The sequence below is a fragment of the Lutjanus erythropterus genome, chromosome 18, assembly GCF_056507025.1.
Source record: "Lutjanus erythropterus isolate fLutEry1 chromosome 18, fLutEry1.hap2, whole genome shotgun sequence".
NCBI classification, from domain to species: domain Eukaryota; kingdom Metazoa; phylum Chordata; class Actinopteri; order Lutjaniformes; family Lutjanidae; genus Lutjanus; species Lutjanus erythropterus.
The window spans coordinates 4,772,245-4,793,142 of NC_139334.1; the positions used below are offsets into that span (position 1 = coordinate 4,772,245).

Consider the following 20,898-nt stretch of genomic DNA (forward strand, 5'->3'; position numbering starts at 1 on the left):
GGGAAGTTCTTTTTTCTTGTTAATTAATGTCTGTTACTGTAAATGGGAGATGTTTGTGTTATTTAGTTTCCTTGCTGTAGAAAATGCCTCAAAACTTAAATCTGGGAAATGACCCTAAGTCCCGCCCCTTTTTGGTCTGTGCTCTAATAATGATTGAGCTAGCTTGTTGCAAAGCGGAACCTCAGTCAAGTTTTTTTTTTCCTGTGCTATGTGTTAGTCTTATCTATGTTGAAATTTTTTCGCGGGACCTGTAAAAGCAACATAGATATATAGTCACTTAATAAGTTAGCTAATGTTAGCAGAATGCTACCTACCTACTGCCTGCTAGTTAGCTAGTATTATGGTTGTTAGCAAAATGCAAGATTATCTCATAGACGTGTTATATGAGCTAGACAGCCTAGAATTCCTTGCCTGGCATATATTCACCAAAAAAGTTCTTTTAACCCTCTTCTAGTTGTTCTTTTCTTTTCCCCAGCACAAAGCATATCTAAGTACAGGAAACAAACAAGGAGAAAGCTGACCGAGGAACCAGGCTTGCGACTTATTGGAGCACAGAGGAAAAAATCTGTGGGACTTAGGAAAGGTCAGTTACAAACGATTGTCCATGAGCTAAAAGCTAAGAGTTACATTTTTACTAATTTAGATACAGAATGTCTTTTTATGTATTTTTAAGTTTGCACACAGGAAAGTCATCAAATGATACTAAAAACATGCATTTAGAGCATATTTTAATATCAAAATATAGTTATGTAAAACCCCTTATGACCTTATGGCCTGATGTCTTATTAATGATGTTATTTTTTTTAACATAAATTAGATCTCTACAGTACCATCAAAACTGTTGGTACATGAACAATAACCAGATGTACTATTGTGATACTTTAAAGTATTAATCAATTTGGTCCTGGACGTTCTATCTGTGAAAATATCAGTATGTCCCCTTAACGAACTTAATCATCAAACTGCATTGGTCTTGAAAAAGAGATGCACAAAGGTCTAAGAGCTTTGCTGGTGTAAGACGGAAGATGGTCCCAATATTTTGTACAAAGTTTATATTGTTTCACTGAAAAGGAGCTATTCAGTATATTTTGTTTACTATAGGGTAACCCGGGAACTATGGTTACCACTATTACTGGCAGCTTGAGTCTGACAGTAATAGAGGCAATCATTTCAAAGGCTGAGTGCAAGTTACCACACATCAGAGATAATTATTTTCTGATATAGTGCCTTTTGGAGAAAATGATTTTCTAAGAGTTCTGATTATAGTAAGTGTCATAACTTGGATTGTTCATTTTTACAGTCTTATTTGACTTCTTTTACTACTTTGTCTTCAACAATACTTATAATTAGCACTGGATGTGTTCTCTGTGTTGACTAATTGTCATGCATTTGATCATAGAAAATGCACTATTTGCAACATATCAGCAAATTAATAATATGTAAAGTGTCACTCATGTCAATGGTATCAGTAGGTCATTAAAACAATAAAAACAAAGCTATTTTGAATTGTCCTCAGTTTTGTCAAGACTCATTTTTACATGCCTAGATCAGCTGTTGCATATATGTCATCAGACAGCTCTTCTTTCTGTCCAATCATTATTATACTTAATAAACTGGCAGCTATGCTCTGAGAATATAAACACAACACTTTTTGCTCACATTTTTCACAAGCTGAAGTAAAAGATCTAGATTTTTCTGCTCACACAAAAGGTTTATTTCTGTCAAATTGTGAGCGCAGAGGTGTAGGAGTGTAACAATAAATCGATCTGGATCAATACATCAATTCACTGTTCAAAGATCCACTATTATTGATGCAAGGTGAAAATCAGTCTACAATATATTGTCATCTTTATGATATACCTTTATTTTGAAATTTGCATGTCAGTGTCAGATATAGATATTGTCTGATATGGATCACAGGCCTCTGAACTGAGTTGAATCGAAATTGTACCATGTCAGATTTTGTGATGTTAGCAAATATCATATTATATTATTACCAGGGTTGGAAGTAATTAATTACAAATACTCAAATTACTGTAATTAAGTGGTTTTTTTGGGGGGGGTACTTCTACTTTTATGAGTAGATTTTCAAGTCTGTAGTTTTACTTGTACTTAAGCATTCATTATGCCATGTAATCTACTTAGTTACTTTTAAAATCATAGTTGAGTACTGAGTACAATTTGAATTAATATCCAGACCTTTTATCAGCATTTTTGTAGCCAATAAAGTGATTTGATAGCAAAAAAAAAACAATGAAAACCAGGACATATGGACATATTTAGAACCCTAGTCTGGAGAGGTGATGGTGACATCATCAGTTAAAAGTAACTAATACTCTGAGTAGTTTTTTTTTTTGACAAATACTTTACTTTTACTTAAGTATTTTTCTAACACTAGTACTTTTACTTGTAATTGAGTAATATTTTAGCAATGTAATAGTACTTGTACTTGAGTACAGATTTTCAGTACTCTTTCCACCACTGATTATTACATATATATTATGATACTTGTGATTTACGCCCCTACAAGTCTGTGGAAAATCTGTGTTGGCGAGTATTTTTCCTTTGCCAAGATAATCCATCCACCTGACAGGTGTGGCACATCAAGATGCTAATTAAGCAGCATGATCCTTACACAGGTGTGTCTTTGGCTGGTGTCGCAAGTTTTGCGGGAACAAGCAATTTACACATTTTAGAGTGGTCTTTTATTGTGGCCCACCCAGGGCACACCTGTGCAACAGTCCTGCTGTTTCATCTGGATCTTGATTAGCCACACCTGTCAGGTGGATGGATTCACGTGCCCCTCGGAAGATCCCATCTGAAATGTGGACTCATCACACCACAGCACACTTTCCCACTTTGCATCAGTCAATATCAGATGAGCTCAGGCCTAAAGTTGGCTTTCCCTTTCTATGGTAGAGTCTTAGCTTCTATTGGTAAATGCAGCAGCAAACTGTGTTCACTAAGAACGTTTTTCCAAAATGTTCCACAGCCCAGGCAGCATTCTTTAAATGAATATTTTTAATTCAGTTTTCACTGCATTCAGATTTTATTTACATTTTACACAGCATCCCAAGTTTGTATTTGCAGCTTCAGGGTGATGGGTTGTTCTGAACATCTCAGTCAAGATTCATATTGTCATTCATAACTTTTCAAAGTAATCCAGGTCAGTCTGTGTGGACGGCAACTGATGTTTACAACCTAAAGCCATATTATAAATTATATATAAACAAAATAGTATTCAATATGAATTAATAAAAAAGTTATCACCAAACTTTTGCCAACCAAACTTTTATTTTCGTCTGCCCAGCAGAAACATGGCAGACGAAAGTGAATCTTTGGTTGATAACTTTTCTGATATCAACAAATAACAATTCAGCAAGTCGTGACACTAAATTTTCTCTGACTTTCCAAGTTGTTTCTCCAACTGGAAGGGGTGTTGACATGATTTTTTTTTCTAGTTGTGAACTTCAATTTTCCTTTTATTCTGACACCACATGAATGCAGGATTATAAGTGCTCACTAACACGGATTTTTTTTTTTTTTAAATATGAACAAAATTTTAGAGAAATAAGCCTTTTGTGTGCACAGAAAGCAAAAAAAAAAAGTAAGTGTTTATTTTTAGTTCACCTCAGAGGCATTTAATCATGTACAAAAAAGAGAAACATTTCACACGTGATGAGGATGTGTCGGTATTCAACAGTAGGGAGGTTAAAAGAATTTAATTTCTTTGGATAGTGGCAATTAATGCAGGGTTCACATTGGGACAATGTTTTTAAAATTAAATTTATATCAACAGAATATTTTTAACTTTACACTCAAAAACTGCAATGTGACAATCTTCAACATGTAATAGCCCTTCGTTTATTCCCAAAGACAACGGATGGAACACATAATAATTTGAGTTGAATTCAGTCTCCTGCTCTTTTCTTTTTACAGTTTGACTTTAGCCCTACTGTATATCACAGGGCAACAGATGAACACACCAGGGCTCCACCTGAGCTGTGGGCTGTGTGTCTGAGTTAATAATCATTAATGACACTCAATATACACTCCATCTATAAACACAGCTGAAGTAAAAGATTCAGACTTTTTCTGTGCACACGAAAGGCTCTGAGCACAAATTTGTTCAAATCAGTGTTAGCAAGCACTTATGGTTTGTCATGATAATGCCAGATAGGTGTGGTATGTCAACATGCTGATTAAACAGCATGATTATTGCACAGGCGTGTCATGAGTTGGTCACAGGAAAAGGCCACTCTGTAATATGCAGTTTTATCTTGACAAAAAAAGGCATTTATCATAAGCACTGGACTATGGACTTCACATACAGGGCTACAGATTGGTTAGTTTTTGGTATCTGATGTGACCACCATACGCCTCATGGAGTGACACACCTCCAGGTAGAGGGGTTATCTTCTCAAAGTGCTCACTAACACACATTCTAACAAATTTGTGCCCAGAATTTTAGAGAAATAAATCTTTGGGTACATAGAAAGTGTAAGATCGTTTCCTCACAACTCATGAAAAATAGGAGCAGAAACAAACGTGGTTACACTTTACACAACTTTATTTTAACATAACCTGTGACCTCATTAAGTGATGCAATCTATTTAAAATGTATGTTTAAAAATGTCAGCTTAAAGGGACAGTTCACTCCAAAATCTTTTTCAAAATTTATTTCTTTATCCATCCATCTCTTGAGCAGTGTTCCCACCTTTTTTAAACCAGGAATTGAGAAGGGAGTGCACATGGGAATGGCACATTTTATTTTATCTATGTTATTAGTAGGTATGATTGTTTTTACATATATATATATATATATTAATTGTTTGAAGTTGTTAATCCCAATCTGAGACAAGGTTGTTTTCTGGCAGAGAGCAAGTTTAGAAATTATTACATTTCATATATATAAATCCTTATATAAAGAATACATTATCATCCAAAAAGATGAAAACATGCTGACAAGGCAATTAAAGACACTTAAATTACATGATTTGTATCAATTTTCATAAATGGGTGAAATACAAAAGGATAAAAGTGAAATGACTGTAAGAGTTGTGCTAGAATCAAACACATCTGAGCAAAATGACAAAAAATGTGCATTTTGTTCATTATGTGCAAAGTTGCATTAAGTCCTTTGGTTATGTGGAGGAGAGGTCGTAAGGAGAGGGGTTAATCAGTATTATGGCCTGGGATATCTGAAGTGTCTGAACAGTTTTCCACAGTTATTAACAACCAGTGACACAAAGTCCCATCAAAACATTTGAGGTACCTGCCCATCTGAATGTTTACATAACTGCCTTTTCTTGCAGCAGTATTTAAACCTCAAGTCCAAGCGCTCTCCTCCTCTTTCTCCGGTCCCGCAGCTCTTTCTTTTTCAGCTCACTCCTCAGTTTACCACACTCTTCTTTGCTGAAAAAATGGCCACAGCTGGTAAGGTAGGTACATAATTCCACATGGGAGTACTCTTTTGAACAACTAAAATGTCTTAATGAGTTTTTCAGTGTAGTCTAAGTCTAGTATGTTGGGTGGTTAAACAGTACATCACAAAACAATACATATTTCATTTGATTATTATGAGATTCTTAGGTAACTACAATCATAAGTGATGTTAATTTAGAGTCTGATGTGTGGATTGGTGTAATCTACAAACTGATGCCTGATGGTGCATTTTAGTGCTCTTAAGTGCTGTGTTTAATTCTCTTAACACATGCATGTTTATTTCCCCCAAATCAGCGTAGAATTGTTGTTTTTCCCTGGAATATAAATGATATAGTAATAATAAAATGAAATAATCGGTCTCTGGTTCTTCAGCTCTGACTGAGATAAATAGCAGCATGTCCTGCTTTGACCTAGCGTACTGTTTGAATCTATCCAGACAGTTTTGCGCAACTGTGGATCTTGGCAAAGGTGACAGGGTAGCAGGCCAAAAGAGATAAAGGCCAAGAATTTTTTTGCTCCGTTCCATTGTGGAAAAAAAACAAAAGAACAAAAAGATGACCAAAAAAACTCAACCACTTAATTTATAATGTGTGACAAATGATTTACACAGCAGTTTACTCAGTGATACTAAACTTGCCAACACAACATTAAATCACACTGTTCTCATAAAAATGCATTTGTCAAATAAATTGTAGTGGACTTTAAATGTTTGCTTTTCAAGTGATGTTTGCTTTCAAGTGCAGCTGTATCACAGAAACTAAGAATGTGTGCAGTGAATATCTGAAACCCATTTGCTTAATAGAGACAAGTGTTCATCTTGAAACCATAGCAAAAAGGACGGTAACATTTTATCCAATGCTAACCCATCCTGGTGTGGCGGCGCCCAGTAATGTGAGCTCTCATGTGGTGTCACTGCCTTCTAGGTCATCAAATGCAAGGCAGCAGTGGCCTGGGAGCCCAACAAGCCTCTGGTGATTGAGGAGATCGAGGTCGCCCCACCACAGGCCAATGAGATCCGCATCAAGGTGAGAGACACCCACTAGACATCCACTTTCAAGACTTACACACATACAAAGACATGTCTTATGAGTAAGGTTTGTGAATAAAAGTGATTTGTAATAGTGAGGGATTGCTCAACATTTTTTGGATTTCAGAAACCAATTGCTGCACAGGTAAGGGATTTAGCAAACTGAGATTTGCTAATGAAACTAATGTGGAACATGCTAACACCAAGTTCATCAACCTAACCTGCAAATTAAACATTAAAACAGCATAAAAATGTCAAAATTTACAGGTTCCACAGAAGGATTCCAAGGATGTCACTAGTTAACCGTTAAGAAGTTAACCACAAGAATATTTTTGATTGGTTACGTGTGTCGTCGATAGGTTAATTTGCACACTCATGCATTCCATTAACGCCTTTGCTAGCTAGCAGTCAGAGGTAAAAATGGAGCTTGGAAGCTTTGAAAGTACTGTAAACTGTGGGGAGCTATTCTTCAGTTTAGTATTAGTAGTAGTAGTACAACAAGTATCCGGCTGCAGTGTCCAAGGTTTGGTCACAGCCAAAGATCACATTGCTGCTAGCTGAGGGGAGAAAATGTAGCACAGGAATACAATGCTGCCAATCAGCGTGATACAGGGGGAGGGATTCAAAGAGCTAATGTTAGTTGGGTACCTCAAGCCCATATATAGGTATAGTATAGTATAGTATAGGTATAGGTGATGCATAACGGAAGACGTGAGACATAATGACACTTAAATACTGATTTTGGTTTCACAGGGATTTATGAAAGCACCACATCCATCTGTGCTGATGTAACATGCATCAGTGATTTCATTGTCTGGTTGTTGTCTTTGTTGCAGATTGTGGCAACCGGGGTTTGCCACACAGACTTGTATCATCTGTTTGAGGGCATGCATAAAGACGGCTTCCCAGCAGTCCTTGGCCATGAGGGAGCTGGCATCGTAGAGAGCGTCGGGCCTGGAGTCACTGAATTTCAACCAGGTCAGTTACAAGATTACGATGGTTTAATTTGTCTGACGGCTCATATTTTTCTCCCTGTTGCCCTGTTGGCAGACCAAGGGATATTTGTACCATTCATCCAAACAAAGTTTTCCATTTGATGTATTGTTTTGTTGGCAACGTGTCTGAATTTCAGGAGACAAGGTGATTCCTCTGTTCATCTCCCAGTGTAATGAATGTCGTTTCTGTAAGAGTCCTAAGACCAACCAGTGTGACAAAGGATGGTGAGCTCATATTATTCTTCTGATCACTAGTTTTTGTAAGGTTATAGACACATTTGAGGGTGCATTTTAAAATATTCATATCAAATATTCATTGCCCCCTCAAATAGACCATGAGCTATGCAAAATTTTTGTCCCTTTTAATTTTAATAAATTCTCTCTTAGGGCTTCTGATCGTCCTGATGTGATGTCAGCATCAGAATCCAGGTTTACTTGTAAGGGCAAGAAGGTGCTGCAGTTCATGGGAACCAGTACTTTCTCTGAGTACACTGTAATGAACCAGATATCTGTGGCCAAGATTGACCCCACTGCCCCTCTGGACAAAGTCTGCCTCCTTGGGTGTGGCGTATGCACAGGGTTTGGAGCAGCAGTTAACACCGCTCAGGTGTGTATGCTTGACTGTTGGCCATAGTCCATCATGTATTGTTGAAGGCAATCAACCATTGATTGTCATGTTGACCAAAGGCTCTGTTCTACTTTAGGTTGAACCAGGCTCCACATGTGCTGTGTTTGGCATGGGAGCTGTAGGTTTGGCTGCAGTCATGGGCTGCAAGTTTGCAGGAGCCAAGAGGATCATTGCTGTTGACATCAATCCAGAGAAGTTTGAGAAGGCCAAGGTGTTTGGTGCGACCGAATTTGTGAACCCCAAGGATCACAATAAACCCATCAATGAAGTTCTGGCTGAGATGACTGATGGAGGAGTGGACTTCTCCCTGGAGTGTGTCGGAAATGTGGCTGTCATGGTAAGGCGTATAGAGAGACTTAAGAAGGTGTATTTAGCTGTATTTAAGATTCTTTCCTAAGTATAAGTATTATCTAACTCTTAAACCCCATAGTTTTTTCAGCTGCTCTGGAGATTTGAAACCCTGCTGTTGCAAGCCCACTGACTTTGTGCTGTTTCTCCTTCCAGCGCAGTGCTTTGGAGGCTTGTGTGAAAGGTTGGGGTGTCAGTGTGCTGGTTGGATGGACAGACATGTACGACTTTTCTGCCCGACCCATTCAGCTCATCGCTGGGCGCACATGGAAGGGCTCCCTGTTTGGAGGTGAGACCCTTGTCAATCAAATATCGTCACCCACTAAGTAATGACGCTACTGTAACTGTCTCAGTCACGGGTTGTCATTTTCCATTTTTGATAGACTGTTACTCTCAAGAGAGTAATAGGAGCCAACCAGAGTAGAGAGTGAAGAAATGAAGGCAAAGTGGCATTTCGTGTATGGGTTAATAGCTGGTGCAGCCACAAGGCTGAGCAGTAAATGAACTGTCTAAATAAATGGGATGCTTTTTCCCCAGTATGGACCAGTCTGAAGCTGGGCACACACTGTATGATTTTAGCTATTTCTGACCCAGATTTTCAGCATCATGACTCAAGTCAGACCAATTATCAAGTTTGCTGGGCAGTGTTTACCATGTGGTGTACAGGGAGGAGCAAGAACCAATCAACTGCTCTCTGACATTTCAGTCAGCTATTGTCAGGACATTGCACAGTTGAAGCACTAAAATGACACTAAAATGTTATTTGCTTACCTCCAATTCTCCCTGCAAAATGGACAAGCCATACTTTTATTTAGAAGTTTTGGCACACAGGATGGCACAGATGATCAGGCTGTTTCTGCCTTGTTAGCATTATTGCTAGCAAACAAACTTCTACCTACCTCAGAACTTTTAAACAAATCTTTATTGACAGTTGTCAATAGCCAACAGCAATAGTCAGAAGCAAACCTACCATGAACACATAAATCATGAGCTTTGGCTTTATATCACAGAGTTTGCCCAGCTTAAGTAATAATGTAATAATAGCACCACCTGTGCCGTGGTATATATTGTACATGGGACGCGTGTCTTGGATACACTCTAGCCTTTGTGAAAACAGGTTTCTGTTGGTTTCGTTCGCTAATTTGGCAAATTAGTTTTAGCTTTAGATTAGCATATAGACCTTTTTGCCATTTTTACCTGGGTAAATATAGGTGTCATCAATGACAGTAATTAAAGGGATAGTTCACCCAAAAATGAAAATTTAGTCATTATCCACTGACCCTCATGCAGATTGAGGGTTAGGTTTAGTTTTATAGTCAACAAAATATAGCTGGAGTTGCACAGGAGAACTGTTCTCCTGAATCCCCCAAACAACAGAAGTGAATGGTGACCAGTTTTCAAATGTTAAAAAAAACAACAGAATGAAGACATAAAATGCCTCCATACCGCTCCTAAAGCCCCAACATGCCAAGTTGACTAAATATAATGTTATTTGCACCATGTTTTCAGCCTGAATCTTCACTGTAGATCTTTAGCTTGGAGCCATATTCATGTACACATGTACATTGTCTGAACTGGGTGTGTGCTGTGTAACATGTGCAAACGGCATGTTGGGACTTTAGGAGACTTGGATTATGCCAGACAAGAGAGGACAATATTTACCATGTGTTCTCTATGGTTCAGGATTTAAGAGTAAGGATGGTGTGCCTCAGATGGTCAAAGCCTACCTGGACAAGAAGGTGAAGCTCGATGAGTTCATCACTCATAACATGACCTTGGCCCAAGTCAATGATGCCATTGAACTGATGAAGCATGGCAAATGGTAGGTGTTCGCTCACATGCTTTACCATTCAGGATTCACTAATTAGTAACACAGATGAACAATTAGTGAGTGCAAGGTCTCTAATTTCTGTTGTTTTCTCTCCACAGCATCCGAACGGTCCTGAGTGTTTCTCCACAATAAAAGCATTGTGTGGCTTTCAATAACACATCAGCCATTCGATGGCCTGCAGCTATTTTGTTCAATTTCAACAGAATGATCATAACAATGCACACAATAAAGACATCTATCAAATCATGCACGGGACACATGACTGACCTTGAACAATCAGCACTGTTAAGTGAATTACATGCAGACGGTGAGAATCATCTGTAAGGTTCTGCATGGCTTCCATGTTGGTGTTCTGGTTCTGTTGTATGTCACTGGAAGTTTCCACAACACCGTCTGTGTTATGTTATTAAATTCTGTATTGCATTGTGCGTAGTGTGACAAAAGTGTCAAACCGTTATGGAGATGAGATTTACACACACCAGGTTCATTACATAAATCTTTGCTTAACTTGGCAGGCAGTGTTGAAATTTGTATTAAAGTCCAACTGAAATGACACTGTTTTGTCTGCTACAGCATACATGACTGCTCTGTAAATCATTTCTCCTGTGTTTTTCCTCGGTTTGTTGATGGAATACAGTTAAGTATCCGTATTCAGTACAGCCAATCAGATCTTGCAGTGAAGTCAGTGAGCTATTGAAGGCAGAGTGCATGATCACACTGACCTAGACAACTGTCAGCTAGACATACCAACCTTGAACAACTCGGTTTATGAGGTAAAGTGATTTGTCCTGTGTTCTCCTTTGGTTTCATGATGGAGACCCGAACTCTGACAGAGTACAGTAAAGTATAATCTTTGTAGAGGAAGGCCTTATTACGATAAAGCCAATTAAATCTCACATTAAAACAGTGATGTCAGAGTTCAATCGTAGGTAGAGAACATGCTCATCTGACCTGTACAACTATGCACACCTGCATATATATACCATTTACCAGCATATATATATATATATATATATATATATATAATATTATATGTATATATATATATATATGTATATATATATATATATATATATATATATATATATATATATATATATATACATGTATATATATATATATATATATATATATATATATATATATATATATATATATATATTATTGTTGTTGTTGTTGTTGTTGTTGTTGTTGTTGTTGTTGTTGTTGTTATTATTATTATTATTATTATTATTATTATTATTATTATTATTATTATTATAAGAAAAAAAACTAATTTAATTTAATGAAAAAAAAATAGTTGTGGCCACAAATGGAGCCTTTCTCTTGCTTCAACAAATGTGAGTGAGTCATGTATAGAGATTTCTGCCTGTTAAAAGAAAGTTTTTCCTCGACAGTCGCCTCACTGCTTGCTTTTAGTGGGTACTAGCGGGTTAATGAAGAGTATGGTCAAAACCTGCTCTATATGAAAAGTAATAATAATCATAATAATTTGTGATAAACCTCTATCAAAAATACTGCAGCTACTAAGGACTATATTCCAGTATATATTCAGATTATTGTTTTCCTATGGGCTGCACTATGATCAATTACATGAACATTAATTTAATGGGGAACGAAAAAGAAACATTTGCAAGGAACATGTTAATCTGAGGTCAAAGCTTTATTGTTCCATAGCACAAATAGCAGTTACACAAACGCAAATATGAGTGAAACAACTACTTGCCTATAACCAGTAGCTTTCAAAGTCCAAAATGTCCAAGTCCAAATAGCATGTTGGAGCTATACTAAAAAGGCTGAGATCCTATTTAATATACAGTCTGTGGTTGAAGTGGGCATATATAAAGTTATTGCAGCCCCAGAAGAGACACTTTGGTTGCAGCGTTGTTGAAAGAGCGAATATTTCAATTTAGCATGTTTCCTTGATCTCTGATGACATACTGTGGTCATTTTATGATTTATTACAGTAAATATTACTTATTTCTCCTATAAGATACCTTGCAGTCAGTTATCAGGAGTGAAAATTGGGTCAGATAATTCAAAGGTAACAATTAAAACAATTAAGTTCAATTTCCTAACTTAAAATTTTACAGAAGTTTGCTGGCTTTTTTTTTTTTTATAGTTTTCTTAATTCTTTTATTATTAAAGTGTAAGAATACATATATTAAATTATTACTTTTGACAGTGCTGCACTAAATGGCATTGCTTTTATATCCTACAGATATAAATGTCTTCTTGAACTATTTGTGTCAGAGTTCAAGGTTTCTTTCTGTGTGTAATTGTAAATTTGTCTTTCAGGTTGTAAATGTCAGTGTTTCAGGTTCAAGCTGAAAATAAATTTCCTCAGTGAAAAAACAGTGGGAGCCAGAAAAGCGTTTCAAAGATAAATGTCATAAAGGTTTGAGATAAATAACACATATCTGTGACACGTATACTGTAAATCTAGTGAATACTGAGCCGAGACAAATGTTGGTGTTCAGAATGTACAGAACAGCACATGTTGGAGAAAACAATTCACCATGGTGTCATTTGGTTATGAAATCCATCTCATTTTGCTGTGCACAGGCCACCGTTTAGCTGTAGATGTAGATAATATGAAAGGCGGAGATAGAAAATAACAATCTGGCCTCACTTTTTGTCCCTCTAGATGTTGAACTGAGGTTAGGCTGAGGCCAGCTCAACATGTGCAGGGAGTGCTGGGCCTTTCAGCAATTACAGGCTGTAATGCAGCTGGGCCAGCCAGAATTATTGGAGTGTACATCATCCCTGTGGTGCTGCAGATGTGCTGAACCCACAGACAATGTATGAAACATGGACAGAGTGTCCGTGACATTACCCTTATGTTTCTCAAGAGTCACTGTGAAGCTTTGGGTACACTGGCCCCGACCATTGTCATTTCCACTAGCTTTTGGATATTCCAAAAATAGGCAAAAAGGCAGATGGTGAAACTTTGATACCAAAGATACATACGTGTATAAGAGATACAAAAGTAGAAAGTATTACAAGCATATAAAGACATTCTAAATGTGGTTATTTAATGCCATCATATAAAAAAAACACCCAGTGGATTCTGGGTTAAATTTAACTCATCATTGCATTCTCTCTTTTTTCCAGTTTTGTGTTGGTCAGGTGTGACAGATCCATTTAGAATACTGGCCTTCCCGTAACCGTGACCGTTTTGTGTCCCCAGAAGTGAGACTTGTAGCTCCTTACAGACATGATAACTTTGTAGAGCCACCTGACAATGTGCACATCGCTACTTCTCTCTACTGAATAAATGAGCTTATTTACACTTTTCCCAGGATACAAGAGTGTTGGCAGTGTTCACAAACTGGTGGAGGAGTACATGAGCCAGACGCGAAGAAACGAAGAGTGAATGAATTTGTGACTCACACTTTGCCCTTCGAGAGATCTCATGAATACTGGAACATGGTAAGTCCTGACTTGAGACGCATTTTGAAGTTCTTTGGTATGTTAATGTGCGTAATGCTCTAGTGTCCCTCTAGATTTTGTCTATCATTGGCCTTATGCATAACTGCTGCCCTCTGTTGAGGGCGAAGCTGAGATGTGATGAGACATGGGACTTAAAATAATTTGTCCCCTAAGAGAGATATATTTTTGTACAAGCTGAAAACTACAAGTTGTGTCAGAAATTTGTTTAAAATTTTGATCCACAATATAATTTTCCTTATCAAGTAACAAAAAGCTATGGTAGCAATTTCACTTACATATAACCTAAGTAACTATTTGTGAAATCTGACCACTACTCAGATTCAACTTTGAAATCCATCTGTCTGAAATCAGGTTTGGGGTGTGCGAGGAGCCCCACAAGCCTCTGGTCCTGAATGTTTCTCCACAGTCAGTCCACAGTTGAAAATTAATTCTATTTTTAAAGAAAAGTATTTTGGTGTAAAAAGGTATTTAAATTCAGCTGTGGTTCCTGCTTGTTTATCTGTGACCTTGCATTGGATGAAAGGGAGTTCAGTGAACGTTTAACAAGTCCTGCCCCTCTGAAGTTTGCCAAACTGATTTTTACTACTGCAATATATAATCCTCAAGTCTGGGACCTCTTATTGTATCACCACTCCTGTGCTGCAGCTGTAGTCCCTTTTTAACTCATCAGTTGCTGTTTTTATTCTCATCCTTGCAGAAAAAATGGCCACAGCTGGTAAGGTAAGTGTAATTAAAATGTGGGCACTCCTATTCACGTAAATATAATCATGCACACACACAGAATATTAGGGCGCAATACGTGATAATGAAACGAAACAACAAAAAGCAGTGAAACGGTGATTCATTAATATAATTGCCATGAATATTATTCATTTGAATGCTACTGGGTGCACTTTGGGGTATACATTTTTGTATGTGAGAAACAGTCAGTTGCTGGAGTGTGGATGGGTGCAAAGTCAAGTTGATATCTGACATCACTATAAATAAGTATTTAAGTGCTTTCCTGTGCAGTATTTTACTGTGTATGTGGTTACAGATATGAAATGTAACAGTAATTAATCACTTGAATTAATCATCTTATGTGTGCAGATGATGTTGTAATCTTCTGACCATATAGTCTTATATACATATTATTTTGATGGTTTCCACACAATATTTGACATCAATTATAGCTAATGTTAATAGGAGCAATATGAAAAAGCAACATGCAGAGACAGATGCTCATAAATGTCACTTTTTCTGCCTGGTCTGCCATAATGTCAAATCTTGTGTAGAGATATATGTGCAGACTGTGCGTGTCAGAAAATGGCAGATGAGTTGATCTTTGTCAGGTTTTCATCCAGACTGTGGCACTTTAGGTTTTATGTGAATGCTGATTTCTGTCTTTTTGCTGTAAAGTTAGCATCAGGTCGACCCATTTTTTATTTTAAATGCTACAAAAAGTACTAAAAAAAATTTGTTTATTGCATCAAGACTTTTTGACTTTGTCAGGAACTTCTATTTAAACAAAATAAAAAAAAAACAAAAAAACAATTTTACTAAATTATAAAATGCTCTGGTGAAAATTATGACCTTTGTGTTGTTAGGGTCAGTTTCAACCCAGTTATAATATAAGATTATAAAACAATAATAAGTGCCAAAACTGAAATCATAAACAAACTATCACCCAGCAGCCCACAGCCAGCTCTTCCTCCAACCACTTGAGCTTCAGTTAGGGGCTTCTCTCTTTGCCTGTTTGACCAAACAAACAAAGATGGACATGTCCAGGTACATAAGGCCAATTCAGTTTAGGGTTGGTGACTTGCAGAGTACACATCTCCAGTTTACAGCATGCAACAATGAAAAGAAGATTTACTGTAAGGACAGAAACACAAACACATTGTGCTTCGCCTGCAAAAAACATCTCTGCATTCAATGACACCTCAGTTACTGTGTCACCTGATGGTCACAGGTTAGTTCATCAATGACTGAACTCCTGGAGAGGTTACACAATCATAAGATTGCGCCATTGTCTTGTCCTGGGAAGCCTGAACAATATTTCCGATACATGAAATGGGGTGCCCTGAGAACTCCAAGCAGACCAAAATCATCAACAGTTTAAAATCAAACTGAAGCAATTTTTTAAAGCCAATCAATCATGTCATCGTGTGCAGGGGTTGGAGGTATAGGTATACAGAACCATTTCATGTTTCTGTTTTATATTTCATGTTTGTTATTTTAAAGGCCCTTCTAGGGACGGGCATTGGAAATTAGCAGTAGCTAAAAATGCTATGATGCATTGCATTGGAATCTTGCCACACAATTCTCTATGTATTCTGCATTATTCCCAGGCAAATAAACATTAAATGGAATGACATGTTTATGCAGCTGCATACATTTTCTTATTTATTTATTTCTTATCTTGTATTGTATTTTTTATATTTTGTTTGTTTTGTGTAGTGCACTGTAGACCTTCTTGTGTCCTTAAACAGTCATTCATTAGTTGTTATTGGAATTAACAGCTAATATTTAGAGTAGCTTAACCTTAAAATAACCTTGTCTCTTACTTTCTGTCTGTCCCTCTGTCCCCTCTGCCTCAGTGAAATATCTCATGTCCTTGTTTGACTTGGCAAACAGTTTGAAACTATCCAGTCACAGTGGTGTCACTGCCCTCTAGGTCATCAAATGCAAGGCAGCTGTGGCCTGGGAGCCCAACAAGCCTCTGGTGATTGAGGAGATCGAGGTCGCCCCACCACAGGCCAACGAGGTCCGCATCAAGGTGAGAGACGTCCACTATCAGAACACACATGTAAACACAGTGTGCTACACTCTCACACACAAAGGTGTACTGTTACAACTTGATTTAGTGCAGCCAGTAAGATCCATTTAGTAATATTTTTTTATGTTAACACTAAGTAAAAGTTTTACCAGGCTGAACGCTCTCATCAGCCTGTCCCCTTCTTTGTCTTCATGCTTTCATTGTTTGGTTACTCTCTTCGGTGCAGATTGTGGCGACTGCGCTATGCTATTCGGACCTGTACCACCTTTTGGATAGCATGCATGAGAACGGATTTCCCACAATTCTTGGCCATGAGGCTGCTGGCATTGTAGAGAGCGTTGGGCCTGGAGTCACTGAACTTCAGCCAGGTCAGTTTCAAATGGCACATGGAATGTATGTGAATGCATATTTCTTTCTTTCCAGAAGTGAGATTAGAAGAGTGATCAATACAGTGGTCTGTGTTTATTTGAAATTCAAACTTCAATTCAAAAGTGGGAAAAAACTTAAAATTTTAACTGTAGTAACCAGATCAAATTGAGAATTTACAGTCTACAGGCACAACAGATGATTTGAAAAAGTTTGCCTTGTGATCAAGCAGAGGGAGGTCTCAAAATTGACTAACAGCTTTGACCTCTTGTACTTTACTGCCCTACCTCAGTAAATTAAGTTAAGAAAAAAAAGGAGGAGTACACTTGTGAGCAAAGCAATGATGATTGGACAATCAAAAGACAAATCAAATCAAATCAAATCAAAAAGTGTTTACGAACCAGCAAAAGCAGCATAGATAAGTTGTTTCCCTCCGCCTCCTCATCCCCAGACATGGCAGAGACAGGTAGGCTGCAGGAGCTCTGCAGAAGTGCAACTCCCATGATGCCATACCACTTCAAAATGTTCTAATCTTTTTGTTATTGTTTTTATGTGAGACTCCTTGTGGCAGGATTTATATATTGTGAGTTTAATAGAAATGTAAAAAAATTGTTTGTTTTTTTTAAAAAAAGGTAAATAAACTGAGGCCTAGTTGTGCCATATTTTTATATATTTATATATATATATATATTTTTACAATACTATAAAAGTGCCTTAGAGTTAATTTGACTGTCACATGGCAACATTGTTTCTGTTTTTCAGGAGACAAAGTTATCCCTCTGTTCGTTGCCCAGTGTAAAGAATGTCGCTTCTGTAAGAACCCAAAGACCAACCAGTGTAAGAATGGATGGTGAGCTCAATGAACACTCTTCATTCCCAACTTTTCATTAAATTTCTCGTGGATGTATTCCTACTGTTATAGGCTCATTTAACAGAAATATTTTCATCAACAAATCACTATTAGTGAAGAAACTTTAGGTGCAGTCTGACAATACCACAGGTTAAATACTTTAGATCCTTGTATTTTTAATATCCTAAGTATATTTCAAGTATTCAGTGAATCCTGTAATAGGACAAGAGCAGAATTCTTTATTTCGTTTCAGGAAGGCCACTGCTCGTCCTGGGGCGTTGGCCCCGGCAGGATCCAGGTTTACCTGTAAGGGCAAGAAGGTGCTGCAGTTTCTGGGTACTGGCACCTTCACTGAGTACACAGTCTTGAACCAGATAGCTGTGGCTAAGATTGACCCCGCTGCCCCTCTGGACAAAGTCTGTCTCCTTGGCTGTGGGATCAGCACAGGATATGGAGCAGCAGTTAATACTGCTCAGGTGCGTATACCTGACTGTTGTAGAGATTTCTAAAACGTTTTCTGATAAAAAAAAATTATGTCCAGATCAGTAAGAGTAAGCACTCATTATGGGTCATAAAATCTGTCCATCGATCTGTACTGGCCAAAGTCTGTTTGACTTTAGAAGGTTCTACATAACCATGGCCCAATGGCCAGTGGCCACCAAAAGTTACTCTGTCACCACCAAAAGTTCAATATAAGTGTAGACACCAGGTTTTATCCCATACTGTGAGCCTTCGCTAACAGTTTCGGAAACTTCACAGTTCCTTTGTACTTTTTAGTTCATTCTCCGAAAAGAACAAAGAGCTACCAAAGTTTTAGTGGCTAGAATATGACACATCTAAGAACAAAATGTATTGCAGCGTGTTTCTACAACTAACCGAGAAGTATACCTTCTTTTTCATCAGAAACACCACATGAAAAATTATTGTAAAACTTTCATAGTTAAAGTGGGCTGTGTTAAGTTAGGTTAAATTGCCTTTTCTGTATTGTTTTACCTAAGTGTACATTTGGGACACCAAAGATGTACCTTTGCATTCAAATTTAGAGGCTTGGTGTTCAACTACCCTTGCTATAGGTGGAACCAGGCTCCACATGTGCTGTGTTTGGCCTGGGAGCTGTAGGTCTGGCTGCAGTCATGGGCTGCAAGGCTGCAGGAGCCAAGAGGATCATTGCTGTTGACATCAATCCAGACAAGTTTGAGAAGGCCAAGGTGTTTGGTGCGACCGAATTTGTCAACCCCAAGGATCACAATAGGCCCATCAGTCAAGTGCTGTCTGAGATGACTGGCGGAGGAGTGGACTTCTCCCTGGAATGTGTCGGAAATGTGGGAGTCATGGTAAGGACATATACGTACAATGCGAAGGCGTTACCTAACTATCAACACAACTACAATAAACAAAGTCAGCTGAGCTCACATACTCTTTTCTAGCAATACTTAACTGAAGAAGATCTGAATGTCATTCATTAAGTTACCCTGCCAAAATTTCCACAGCTAGTTCCGAGACCTGGTCCTTCAACCTTCTGGTTTCAAGCTCACTGATTTTATGCTGTTCTTCCTTCTAGCGCAGTGCCTTGGAGTCTTGTGTGGAAGGTTGGGGTGTCAGCGTGATTGTTGGAATTACAGACTTGGCAGACGTTTCTGTCCGACCTCTTCAGCTTGTTGCTGGACGCACATGGAAGGGCTCTTCGTTTGGAGGTGAGACAAACATGACCACCGACTGATGAACTTCTGGTATCTAAGTGGCTGTGGGCTTATGTTTGACAGTTCTCCAACTAGTTGTATTCAGCATAAAGGCCTTTTTACATCACTTCATGGTAACCTGCCAAATCCTATTATTTCTTGAGGGGAAGGCAGCAAAAGGGAAAAAATTTCAAACAAGTGAATGCCCACAGATTTTGCTCTGCATGCTCACAATCAAATAGAAGCTTAGTAAGCATGTTGTGAACTTTCAGGTCAGTTGTACCAACATTATGATGCCTACCTGTGACCCTCCTCACCAAAGAAACATTTATGGTGGTTATTAGAGCAGGCAGCTTATTACTTAGTTATCTTATTGCCTAAACCCAAACAAGTAGTTTTTGGACCTTACGTGACACAGTTTTGGGAGTAAGTGACAGTCAAGCTTTTCTGTAGTTCATGTGTGAGGATGTGTTGTTCTTTCAGGTAAACAGTTGTCAGGGGATACCATACAGCAGTGTGAGACCTTTAAGACTCTGCGCTTTTATTTTGTGACTTTGTGTATATTTTGCTGCGTAGGCTTTAAGGGTAGAGATGATGTGCCTCCGCTGGTCAAAGCCTACATGGACAAGAAGATAAAGCTGGATGAGTTCATCACTCACAACATGACTTTGGACCAGGTCAATAATGCCATTGAACTGCTGAAACATGGCAAAAGGTAGGTTTACAATCCACCATTCATGACTCAACAACAACGCAGATAAAACGGTGCAGGTCTGCTCACTTCTCAGTTATTTTTGTTCCACAGCATCCGGACGGTCCTGAATGTTTCTCCACAATAAGACCAATGTGATGCTTTCGATCAGTCCAGAGTAACTCAGTAATATATTCTAAATCACAGAGTAAGTTCATACAAATAATATAACGCACATAAAATCTGTCTGACCTTAAATAATGATCTCTGTTCAGTGAATCAGTGTACAGATTGTGACTGTGAGAATCATCTGCCATGTTCACATAAGCAAAAGCTGAATATGTTAAAGTGTTTAAAAAATAAATGCTCTAAGCAGATGGCCTCTGTAGCTTCCTTGTTTATGTTCTGGTTTTACTGTGTTGTATGTCAATAGTAATAGAAGTGAATAGAATAAAATGCCAATCCTGGATTAAATTACTTATTTTTATTATGTCAAAGTAGTGGCTTGTTGCATATGTTTTTGGTTTTTGTATTTTTGTGGGGCCTTCATGAATCTTCTGTTTAGGAAAGAAATTCTGGTGATAGATTTTCTAAGTCTGATTAAAATTGTTTTCTCTCCTGTGTTTATGACTTGAACATGAGAAAAAACCTTTGCCAGAATGATTTTTTAAAGTGTTTGTTTTTGTAATACTCATTTTGACCACAAGAGGCTGAAATTAATTATTGTAATGTTACTTATAATGAATGCAAAAGAAAACCCGTCCCTTTGTTTCATAAATCTCTCATTCACTCACTCTTGAGAATGTGATATGTCTTACAGAGTTGAC

General features: G+C 37.8%; 2 protein-coding genes across 2 annotated transcripts; both read left to right on the top strand.

Moving 5' to 3' along the window:
• Nucleotides 1-5,293: 5,293 nt before the first annotated feature.
• LOC146310470 (alcohol dehydrogenase 1) lies at nt 5,294-10,849 on the top strand. The gene is made up of 9 exons (XM_084741944.1): nt 5,294-5,441; nt 6,369-6,470; nt 7,309-7,450; nt 7,605-7,692; nt 7,855-8,074; nt 8,172-8,432; nt 8,600-8,732; nt 10,127-10,265; nt 10,373-10,849. Exons 1-9 carry the CDS (start codon nt 5,424-5,426, stop codon nt 10,404-10,406), a joined length of 1,137 nt encoding a protein of 378 aa, XP_084598070.1. The 5' UTR covers nt 5,294-5,423; the 3' UTR covers nt 10,407-10,849.
• A 3,472-nt stretch (nt 10,850-14,321) lies between these two features.
• LOC146310471 (alcohol dehydrogenase 1-like) lies at nt 14,322-20,448 on the top strand. Its single transcript, XM_084741762.1, has 9 exons — nt 14,322-14,447; nt 16,384-16,485; nt 16,712-16,853; nt 17,614-17,701; nt 17,955-18,177; nt 18,775-19,035; nt 19,263-19,395; nt 19,957-20,095; nt 20,186-20,448. Exons 1-9 carry the CDS (start codon nt 14,430-14,432, stop codon nt 20,217-20,219), a joined length of 1,140 nt encoding a protein of 379 aa, XP_084597888.1. The 5' UTR covers nt 14,322-14,429; the 3' UTR covers nt 20,220-20,448.
• The last annotated feature ends 450 nt before the right edge of the window (nt 20,449-20,898 follow it).